Source organism: Coregonus clupeaformis, unplaced genomic scaffold, assembly GCF_020615455.1.
Source record: "Coregonus clupeaformis isolate EN_2021a unplaced genomic scaffold, ASM2061545v1 scaf0155, whole genome shotgun sequence".
NCBI classification, from domain to species: Eukaryota; Metazoa; Chordata; class Actinopteri; order Salmoniformes; family Salmonidae; genus Coregonus; species Coregonus clupeaformis.
In genome coordinates, this window is record NW_025533610.1 from 124,202 (window position 1) to 136,648 (window position 12,447).

The 12,447-nt window shown below is 43.0% G+C and overlaps 1 protein-coding gene across 2 annotated transcripts in view; it reads right to left on the bottom strand.

Annotated features, from left to right (window-relative positions):
* Window positions 1-6,584: 6,584 nt before the first annotated feature.
* The window catches only part of LOC121560381 (R-spondin-2-like), an 87,506-nt gene continuing 81,643 nt past the window's right edge, over window positions 6,585-12,447 (bottom strand). For both annotated transcript variants that reach the window (XM_041873377.2, XM_045213797.1), the window contains one exon: window positions 6,585-6,712. In XM_041873377.2, the coding sequence (XP_041729311.2) occupies window positions 6,594-6,712 (119 nt within the window). In that variant the 3' untranslated portion in view covers window positions 6,585-6,593. The remainder of the gene's footprint in view (window positions 6,713-12,447) is intronic.

Consider the following 12,447-nt stretch of genomic DNA (forward strand, 5'->3'; position numbering starts at 1 on the left):
GTACATGCTATGGATTTATACCCCAGAAAATCTACTGTATGTTTGTTTGGTAACGTGAGACTTGGTAGGAGGTGGATTTGTTCAGCCTAGTGTAAAAACAAATCACTGTGATAATTAGACGACCACCTTAAAACGGACTCACACACACACACACACACACACACACACACACACACACACACACACACACACACACACACACACACACACACACACACACACACACACACACACACACACACACACACACACACACACACACACACACACACACACACACACACACACACACCCCAGAGGGATGTAGCTTGTACATGTACTGAACCATTGCCTGTTCTGTTTACACACACACACACTTATAGATTAGAGTTTACATGCATCTGCAATCTTTCACTGTTCTGGAAGCAGAGGAACTATAGTGCCTTGAGATAACCAGTGCCTTGAGATCATTATTAGCATTTAATTGAAATTGATTGTTGTGGATTGCGCTGTCTGTCAGGCTACCTCCCATAGTGCGATGAATAATTTTTTTAATGCCACGTTAGTCATTACTTTCTTACAATTTATCACTTCTACCAACAAAGAGTCCTGAGTGTGAACTAGTGGCTGAACCACAGATCACACTTCACACCCAGGCCTGGGAACCATTGACATGAGGTCACGACCTCTCCTATGGTTAGTTGATTAAACACATTTCTGAGACACACCGCACAATGCAGCCAATAAAAGCTGGCGCTGGCTGCTGAGGAGGAATGACGGGCAGGCGGGAGTCTGAGGGAGGCTGATGGAGTGGAGGGTGTTCTATGGCTGGCTCCATGGCTCCAGACAACAGAGGAGTCAGGAGAGACAGCAGCCATGACACCCTGCTGCAGCCTGGCCCGGCTCCAGCCCAGACCAGACCAGACCAGACCAGACCCACACCTACCACCTCTAAGAGGAGACCCCCATCGCTGGCTGGAAGCAGGAAACAACAGGCTTCTTATTGTGGTGTAGATTATGTGTGGTGTTTGTGTGTGTGTGTGTGTGCGCACGCGTGCCTATATGTGTGCGTGCATGTGCGTGTGTCTGTGTGTGCGTGTGTTGTGTGTCTGGATGAAGATTTCCACTCAAGACCCTCCAAGTCGAGGCAGAGGTTGACTATGAAGCATGGCGCTGCATAATCCTCTCTCAATGAAGGCATGGGGGAAGGTGGGGTAAACATTCCAGGACAATGAGACCCTCTTACCCCCCACTGTACTTATACCCTCCTAACCACCCTTACCCCATCTTACCATGAATGCAGGACACTTGGCTCTAATGCCCAAATGGCCCCCCTGGAACCTGTGCTCCCCTACATGATAGCGGACAGCCCCTTCTACAGGGGCCACTTGGAACAGATACGGCCCTTTTGGGCATTTGCTGGTCACATTATAGCCAACACGAGTGGTCTTAATATGGTTTAATAAGAGCTGTTTTTGATTAATTCTCCCTTGAAACCAGTGGTAATGCGGCTACTAGGCACATATAAAAAGTCAATGAATGGAGAAGGGCTGCCAAAAAAGGGGGGAAAATAGTAGTCTTTGTGGACGTCCTTACCAGCTGGCTTCCGAGCTAAATGCAACAGTTAGTTATGCCCATGGCTCTCTGTCTGCCAGTAAGGGGAATTGTTTGCTCCGTTAGGTAATCACTAATGTTTTTTAAGTGCACAGTATGATTCAGCTGGGGTCATAAAGACCATGTGTGTCACATCCTGAATGGAAGGACAGGGTCCCTGTGCTTATTTCCCTCAGGTGGAGGTAGGTGGAGGTAAGGGACAATGGTTGTGTGTTTTCATTGTCTGGGCCTCACTGTTGGTTTATTGAACTTGAGAAAATAGCATCACTCTCTCCATGGTGCTGCTGGTGGTGGTTCACCATCAGTAAAATGAGTCATTGGAAAGGAGAAGAGGAATGTTGGGTGAAACAGGCTGAAAACGACTGCCAAGCCCCAAAGGAAACCTCATACCAGGTTAGGAATATAATATAGATTTGCCCTTCCGGGGAGTGTACTATGGAACCCCATGGCCCCACTTCTGCACCTGTTGAAATGTAACCAAAGAAACACAGCCCAAGGAAATGAGTCATAAATATCCCCCTACTTGACAAAGTCGAAGGCTGGACATTTGAAAGAATCAAACAGAACATGATGATGTGCAATGTAAACAGGAAACAACTGACTTCAGTAGGAGTCATTAGGTTGGTCCATCTCTCTCCAGCAGGTGATGTATAAGAGGTCAGACGGCTATGATCACGAGCACTGCCTCAGATAGCCACCTTCAAAGCCTCACTTCAGCTGCACTCAGGCAGAACACACCAGCATTAGCTATGGAGTCCCATTACCGGGCCTGGTCCCTTTCAATTTCCCATCCGATTAGTCTCCCAAGAACACAGCGAGAGGGTCACAGACAATTACCTTTTATTAACATATTTATTTATGCCTGTAATAAACGTGTTACTTAGCAACTTTTTCTTAATGAAGCCAATCTGCTTTTCAAAAGGAAGTGGATTCCGGATACCATTTTGCAATTATGAGGGAATTTGTCCGAATTTGGTGGATGAAAGACATGTCATTTATGCCTCCACTCAGTACCCTTGCATATGATAGCTGACATATGGTAAACTTGTAGAAAGTCTTAGACTGGTTTCATTGTACCTACTCTGTGCTGCCTACAACCCGTCGTGCCAAGCGTCATCATAGCCCATGTGAACGCTAATAGTTCCAGATTTCCTTCAGCTCAAAGGGCAACCGATGCCCAATTATATAGTTATTAAACACAGCTAATTATTTCAACGTTTATTGTCCCGGGCAAGGTTAATAACCCGCCGATGTCATAACTTCCACTTCTGCCATCTGGGGTTGGAACGAATGTGTCACTCACAAAGTGCTGCAGATTTGAAGTAGCTGAAGAGAGGGACTGCAATATATGTATGCTTGAAAACCTTAAAGGCGCTGCATGGTCAATCCGACATCTGCACTGGCCGTGCAGCATTTAAGTCAGGGCATTCATACTACTTGCGCTTCGTGGAGCAGCGCAGAGCGGTTCAGCAGAGCTGTTGTGAAGGAAGCTGTCAAGGAAGTGAGTTTGTGTTTATACAGGACCTCCCACCCCCACCTACCGTCAACCAATCATGTCAATGTGGAGCTATACGGAGCCCTCCACATTGTTACAACATTTTGGAGGCGCACGGCGATGCAATACAGAGCTCAATTTGGCCTCTTCATGCCTCCGGAGGCTCAGCAATTGCATCACAACCTCCATACATAGCCTCCATGCACATTTTCGGATCAAGCATAAATTGGCTTTTACCCTTGTTACCTGCAAGATACACAGTTCTTAAAGGGATAGTCACCTAATTTGGGTGACCTGGCAGCTGTCAAATCTCGATATTAGTATACAATTTAGGTGAACTATCCCTTTAACACTACTTCACTGTGCTCTTCCTGTATTACAGTATGGATCTCTAGACTGCAGAGCCCACTGGGACATTTCCTGTTTGTGGTTTCACTTGTTGGGCCTTTGAAGTGGGCTTTAATAATAGGACTGAACTGAACTAATGAAAATGCACCCAGTCACATTAAAAGGGAGCGTCAGCCTCAACCACCTAACTATGTCCTTCAACCATATAAAGTACACACACACACGCACACACACACACACACACACACACACACACACACACACACACACACAGTGAGAAACACAGACGCTTCCTTTAAGCTGCCTAAAAGTTTACAGAAGTGGTTTCACTAATAAAAGGGGATTAGCAGGGCTACCTTCTGATGTCTGGGTGAACGTTGATGCCCTAACCAACATTAAAGAAACCCTGAATGCTGTTTCTCACCGACGACACAAATACACCCAGAATGGATGACAGACAGAGGAATAATTGGAAGCGGAAAGGTAAGGGAAACAAGACATTTAGAATTATGTATTGTGGTGATTCTCCAGCGCGCACTTGGTTTCACCCCACTAGACATTGTGTAGTGTTTCAGTGGTGTTGGTGGTCTTCTCCTTAATGTATCCACTTCAGTGCAGTTAATTCCCAGTCTGATGCAGTGACAGTCTGGCCCTGGGGATGACATCTGTAAATCGTTCATTAACTTTTAACCAGCAGCAGATGTCTTTTAAAACACTTAGTACTACTTTTACATTTCCATTCACTCTTCACTCACTGTTCTGCACTATAGGCTTTATGGATATCTCTAATTGCTATAAGGCGCATCAAAGAGGATATTCCCCTTTTATGACAATGAGTACCCATACATTTCATCAAGGGGAAGGTTAAGTGAAGTGTTAAGCTGTAAAAATGTCAAGCATCCTTCTCCATGCCCCTTTCCAACACCTGTGAAAGACCTTACTGTATGTTGAGGCATTCGCCATGCCTAGCTGAGGCTACTGTTTCACTGTAAGAGGTTTGTTTCACTCCTCTTCAGAGAAGGCTACATGGGAGAACCGGGTATTATGGGTTATTTGAGCATCAACACCGTCGCCTCTTTCCCTCTGGAAATATCATGCGTGACTTCAGAGGTTTACTAGGAACAGGAAGCATGCGGTCGGTGTCTCCCAGGATGATATAGGACACAACGTTGATTCATTCGCTACTGTGCGTCCATAAGCTGTCTGGCAGATACGGCTTCACATTTTTTAAGGGGCAATGATTATACAGTATGCATCACTAGGTTAATTAGCCGTGACTGGCGTTAAACCTTTCTTGGCAAGCCAGCACATTTTGCCAGAAGGGAGATTTTTATATTTATTTATTTGATGTTTTGAAACCCTGAAAATGAATGAGATCTGATGTGTGCTCAAATAAAGAGGGGGTGAATGGGTGTGTGTGTGTATGTGTATATGTGCGTGCTCACGTGTGTGTACACGTGTGTGGGTGTGTGTGAAGGAAGCACAGTTAGACAGTTGTATGGCCAAGTCATGTGTAAGATAATGAGGTTGGAAATTAATGATCTGGTGGTGACATCACAATGTGGCATTGCACCACCCATGAGGACACGTCAAGTCAAGATGACTTACAGGCCGTTCACAGCGACGTCATGCTGTCATGGTTCAATTGACCATATCGAATCCCCCTGGCTTAAAGGCAGCTTGTGTCATGCAGTGCACATTGCATGATTGATATCACAAATGTTTTTCAAATTACATAATTATATACTAATGTGGGAGGGACAAGCTAAAGCTAGTGCTCTTAGCTGTTCATGAACAATATAAGACTGAAAAGCTACATCAACAGTCACATGAAATGTATTTTAATAAAACACAATGTACATATATGTAGTCCTATGACCATATATTTGTTGAATCCTGAATATCAAACCTAAAGAATGTCAAACAAAGTATGCATTTTATTTTGCCGTTTTTTAAACATTGAAATCAGTAGATGAGGTCAAATGAATGCGATACAACACTCAAACTGTTTCGCATGACCAGACACAAACAAGAGGCTCTTTTAAAGATATCTGTATTGTGGGATTCAAATAATATTTCAGCACAGAGGAGCAACAGTATGAGACAAAATTGTCACCGAACACAAAAGTACAAAATAGAATCAATAAATAAATCAAATATATACCATATAAATGTAATAGCTATGTGGTGGCTATGTTTATTATTTAGTTTTCATTCTTTTTTAATCTGTAGCTTGGTATTACAACCTTTTCTCTAAAACATTTAGAACGGTGAAGGAGTCAATACTGAAAATACTGTAATAGGTTTTATAATTAGATAAACTCAACTATGCACACATGAGTTTGTTGCCATGCTAAGTCGAACAACTACATTTCTTTATCCACACTATACAGAGCATTAAAGCGGTTCTGGACGTAAACATTTTGTGCTGAGAATAAAATACTTTGCAACTATGCATGGTATTTCTTAACATGACTCTCAAAAATGTACATAATGAACAAAAAGGCCATACATGGAACAATCCGCCTCCATTGGGGGAAAATAAGAGTTTGCTTTGAAATAAATACAGAAAAGTCTCAATTATTTCAAGACGTCACTTATAGCCATCACCCTCGTTGCTTCTGCAAATCTCTCCTCTTCTCTTGATCATCCTCTCATTCTATCTCTTCGCACGTTCTTCCTCTCTCCGTCAGAATCATCGTCTTGACGTCTTCCATTGCCCCCATAGCTGGACCGTCATCACTATTATCAACATCCATCTCATTCCTCATTCTCCTTCTGCTCTTTTGCATCCTCAGTCTGTCAGTCTGTCTGTGTTGGTTTGTTCTCCCCCGACGTACATGACGTGTGAGCAAAGGGAACGAGTGTTTCTATGAGTTCTATGATGTCACAGTGGGGTCAAAGGGGGGAGCTGATCTGTCAGCGGTACACTATGATGCGGTACTCTACGGTACGAGGGAAGCAGCAGAAGGCAGAGGGAGACAGGGACAGAGGGCATATGTGTACTTTACTACAACCATAGACATGTGTAGGGACAGTAATAGGGTGTAGTGTGACTGTGTGCTGGGGGGTTGAGGGGTGAGGAGTGGAGGGTGGAGGTGTGTGGAGCAGCAGCTAGCAGCTTTGTGTTGTTTAGGTTCCGGGGGGACTCAGTCCTCTACTGGCTGGAGCGCATGGAGGCCAGGTGGTCACTATGCTGGTTCTGGGCCTGGAACCGGAGCCTCTGCTTGTTAGACTTCTTCTTTGGTTCTTTGGGTCGGTGCTTCCCTGATCCTCCTGAAGCAGAAAGACAAGAAGGAGAAGAGAGCCTATTAGAAAAGCAGTGCATCAATGTAAAAAAGGAACATTTATTCCATCCCTTTGGTGTCTCTCTAAAACCAGCTAATGCATATAGTTGAAGTCGGAAGTTTACATACACCTTAGACAAATACATTTAAACTCAGTTTTTCACAATTCCTGACATTTAATCCTAGTAAAAAATCCCTGTTTTAGGTCAGTTAGGATCACCACTTTATTTTAAGAATGTGAAATGTCAGAATAATAGTAGAGAGAATGATTTATTTCAGCTTTTATTTATTTCATCACATGCCCAGTGGGTCAGAAGTTTACATACACTCAATTAGTATTTGGTAGCATTGCCTTTAAATTGTTTAACTTGGGTCAAACGTTTCGGGTAGCCTTCCACAAGTTTCCCACAATAAGTTGGGTGAATTTTGGCCCATTCCTCCTGACAGAGCTGGTGTAACTGAGTCAGGTTTGTAGGCCTCCATGCTCGCACACGCTTTTTCAGTTCTGCCCACAAATAGGATTGAGATCAGGGCTTTGTGATGGCCACTCCAGTAACTTGACTTGGTTGTCCTTTAGCCATTTTGCCACAACTTTGGAAGTTTGCTTGGGGTCATTGTCCATTTGGAAGACCCATTTGCGACCAAGCTTTAACTTCCTGACTGATGTCTTGAGATGTTGCTTCTATATATCCACATAATTATCCTTCCTCATGATGCCATCTATTTTGTGAAGTGCACCAGTCCCTCCTGCAGCAAAGCACCCCCACAGCATGATGCTGCCACCTCCGTGCTTCACGGTTGGGAAGGTATTCTTCGGCTTGCAAGTCCCCCCTTTTTCCTCCAAACATAACAATGGTCATTATGGCCAAACAGTTATATTTTTGTTTCATCAGAACAGAGGACATTTCTCCAAAAAGTACAATCTTTGTCCCCATGTGCAGTTGCAAACCGTAGTCTGGCTTTTTTATGGTGGTATTGGAGCAGTGGCTTCTTCCTTGCTGAGCGGCCTTTCAGGTTATGATGATATAAGACTAGTTTTACTGTGGATATAGATACTTTTGTACCTGTTTCCTCCAGCATCTTCACAAGGTCCTTTGCTGTTGTTCTGGGATTGATTTGCACTTTTCGCACCAAAGTATGTTCATCTCTAAGAGACAGAACGTGTCTCCTTCCTGAGCGGTATGATGGCTGCGTGGTCCCATGGTGTTTATACTTGCGTACTATTGTTTGTACAGATGAACGTGGTACCTTCAGGCATTTGGAAATTGCTCAACCAGACTTGTGGAGGTCTACAATTTTTTTTCTGAGCTCTTGGCTGATTTCTTTTCATTTTCCCATGATGTCAAGCAAAGAGGCACTGAGTTTGAAGGTAGGCCTTGAAATATATCCACAGGTACACCTCCAACTGACTCAAATGATGTCAATTAGCCTATCAGAAGCTTCTAAAGCCATGACATCATTTTCTGGAATTTTCCAAGCTGTTTAAAGGCACAGTCAACTTAGTGTATGTAAACTTCTGACCCACTGGAATTGTGATTACAGTGAAATAATCTGTCTGTAAACAATTGTTGGAAAAATTAGTTGTGTCATGCACAAAGTAGATGTCCTAAACGACTTGCAAAAACTATAGTTTGTTAACAAGAAATTTGTGGAGTGGTTGAAAAACTAGTTTTAATGACTCCAACCTAAGTGTATGTAAATTTCCGACTTCAACTGTATATACCATATATCTTGGTCCCCTCCTTACCCACTCAAAACCAGCAGCGCTATGCCACTGGGCAGAGGGGTTGGCGGCAGGATTTTGCCCCTACCACCACCATCACCCAAAGCCAACCTTTATTCAGCCCCATCACTCTCTCTCTCTCGCTCTCTCTCTCTCTCTCTATCACTTCCAGTCACTCTGCTAGGGTACACAGAGGGGAGAGAAGGGGAAATTGCATTACACTCTTTCCGAACTGGAAAGGTCCTCGTTTGCAAGCCCAGGGTTCATGTATCTTAATGTATCCCAGGTGTCATTGGTGTGGGCAAAGCATGTTGGGAATCTGTGCTAATGGAACCGTGTGTGGCGGTACCTCGGTACCCCTGGTTCGCTATGACAGAGGCTACTGAACAAAAAGGCAACAGTTTGGCTGCCAAAAGACACAAATAATATAACGAAGTGTGTGTGTGCATGTGAGTGTGAGCGTGAGAGAGAGAGAGAGAGAGAGAGAGAGAGAGAGATAGGGAGAGAGAGAGAGAACTGATGGGGCAAAATCCTTTAGGTTGGCTTTGGGTGGTGGTGGTGGTGGGGGCAAAATCCTGCTGCCAACCCCTCTGCGCAGTGGCATAGCTCTGCTGGTTTTGAGTGGGTAACTGATCTGAAGAAAAATAAAATCTGATGGGGGAGAAACTAGAGTCAGGCTTGGATGATGAGATGCTATCTGGATCCTGATCTGGCACAGCAAGGCATGCTATGGTTCGCCGAGGGGGGAAAATACAGAAGAATGCTATATAAATGGATGTCTCAACGGTAGGTTTTCAAAACCTGGCTCCGTGTCCTATTATTGCACTTGTTCATGCCATTTCACTAAGGAAAATAAGGCTAAAGTATGTAATATGTGGCAGAATTACCTCTAATTACCTTCTTATATGGCCTGGCCAAACGCCGGCCATTTAAAGCCGCCCCAAAAAAGTCTGGTTCAATTGAACATCTCAGCACCACACTGTAAAATATATTAGAAAATATTATTTCCTATCAATAGAGACAGACTTGAGGAAAAGAGATATAAAAAAAATTATGTTTTCGCATTTTTAACGAGAGCAATGTTACAGTTGCACATATATCAAACAATTTCACTTTGACATTTCAGAGCCATTTCCTGCAATTAATTCAATCTAGCTAGCTATTTTTTGGTCACATCGGCCATTCCGAGGGTGAAAAATAATCCCCTCTTCAGAGCATAAAGTCTTTAAAATCACATCTCATGGGGAAAACATACATCTTGCTCTAAACTTTCCATGACCTCCAATTGAAAAACATTAACAGCAAAGTTGCTATGCTTGTTTAGTAAATGTCGCTTTAGATGCTTTGGGTGAGTTACAGTATGGTTATGACTGTTAGTGCACGCATTAACACTCAATTCAATCTGGACCATAGGTTTATTTTCCTAATTGCCATTTAAAGAGGTCACTTCATAAACACGGCCTTCAATACAATCAACTCAAGACAAATTACATTTGATGACAATAAAGCACACATTGCTGTATTAAAAAGGCCTCTGTAGCTGGGCTAGGTCCATGTGGGCCATTCCTTGGAGCCATTAGAACAATATCCTGTCTTATAAATAAATAGGCTGTTTGCGTGTAGTGCGAGTTTGTGTGTAGTGCAAATAAATGTGTGAGATCTCACTTAAAGACCTACTGTATAGCTTTCCTGGATAGTCAAGAACACAGGACGGATATGATCCACACGGCTTTAATATGTTTGTGAACTACATAACACTTCTCTTACAACACACACAAACATGATTAAAGCATGTTCTTGGAAAAACAAGGGATTACACATCTCCATGACATTATATAGACCATGATTCTATGTCACAGTACTGCTCATCTCATAAGATGTAAGTACGTTGTGTAAGTAGGTCAAGGCTGCCTCCAGACCTGGGTCAAATACACACTCTTTGTCAAACACTTTCAAAAGCTTGAGATGTGCTTCATTTGGTTTGCCCCAGTACAATGTAACCAATGGATAAAAAAAGAAGGAATAGTCCAAAATTCCAAACTAAATCGAGCACCCCTCAAAGTATTACCTTGACATATTATGTATTTGTCCCAGGTCTGAGGTCTGTCTGCCTCGCGTCATTATTATGCTTCTCATATCTCAAAATATCTCATTTATTCCAGGACAATGTGAACTGTGAAAACCAAACATTGGAATATCATCAGAGCTGTCCAAGTGAGCTGATTAACTTTTCTGTTTCTGTTTGACCACTGTGTCCATGAGAGCATGGACTACGCTGGGTTATATTTCATAACCAGAGTTCTCTAGGCTGACAGCTAGAGGGCAACCAATACCAAGAGAACTTAGATCTTCCCCCCTTTGGATCTGATATAAGGCTTCAGATCAGGGTCTGTCTCTTTCACATTGAGCATTTCCAAGGGCGTAACACAGAATGAATACACAAGGCTTTTATGATGTCATATTTACAACCAATGTAATCACTTAAGATGATTATGCAACCCAGAGTTCCTAGAAGAAAAAAACACGTTTAATTTACCAGGAAAAAGATGATTAAGAAGTCAACTCGATTACTTTCCAAACAAGGAACAAATTCATAAATCTTTGAGCGAGAACAGATAATTTGTCTTGGAAGAAACAGAAACCTTCAAATCATTTTTGCTATTTTTGTTTTACCCCACACTGACCCAGAATTAAAACTTGCTGCCAAAATTGAAGAATGGCTTTCATTTCAGAAAATAATTGTACTATATTTTCCCCAATTTTCTTTTCAGTTTTGGCCACATTTCGCATCACTTCTGCAATCCTTAATTGCATAATGTTTGTTTGTTTTTTTGTAGATAAAATCTGCCAACTAAAGCTTTGCATGTGGATGGGTTCATGGTCAGAGTAAATTGAACAAAAAAACGAAACATTTATAAGCAAATCAAAATGTTTTGTAGTTTTGAATCAGAAGCTGTTGTGGTGGCAGAGGATGACCCCACCATTACCACTGTGTGTGTATTATAGACATGGTGTGTGTGTGTGTACATGAGTACAGTCGTGGTCAAACGTTTTGAGAATGACACAAATATTAATTTTCACAAAGTCTGCTGCCTCAGTTTTTATGATGGCAATTGGTGCCAGGACAACAACCTCTCCCTCAACGTGACCAAGACAAAGGAGATGATTGTGGACTACAGGAAAAAAAAGAGGACTGAGCACGCCCCCATTCTCATCGACGGGGCTGTAGTGGAACAGGTTGAGAGCTTCAAGTTCCTTGGTGTCCACATCACCAACGAACTATCATGGTCCAAACACACCAAGACAGTTGTGAAGAGGGCACGACAAAGCCTATTCCCCCTCAGGAGACTGAAAAGATTTGGCATGGGTCCTCAGATCCTCAAAAAATTCTACAGCTGCACCATCGAGAGCATCCTGACTGGTTGCATCACCGCCTGGTATGACAATTTTGGCGGCTTCCTGCCATCCAGGACCTCTATACCAGGTGGTGTCAGAGGAAGGCCCTCAAAATTGTCAAAGACTCCAGCCACCCTAGTCATACACTGTTCTCCCTGCTACCGCACGGCAAGCGGTAACGGAGTGCCAAGTCTAGGTCCAAAAGACTTCTCAACAGCTTCTACCCCCAAGCCATAAGACTCCTGAACAGCTAATCATGGCTACCCGGACTATTTGCACTGCCCCCCCACCCCATCCTTTTTACGCTGCTGCTACTCTGTTAATTATTTATGCATAGTCACTTTAACTCTACCCACATGTACATATTACTTCAACTATCTCAACTAGCCGGTGCCCCCGCACATTGACTCTGCACCGGTACCCCCCTGTATATATAGCCTCCCTACTGTTATTTTATTTTACTTCTGCTCTTTTTATCTCAACACTTTTTTTGTTGTTGTTTTATTTTTACTTTTTTTGTTAAAAATAAATGCACTGTTGGTTAAGGGCTGTAAGTAAGCATTTCACTGTAATGTCTGCACCTGTTGTATTCGGCGCATGTGACC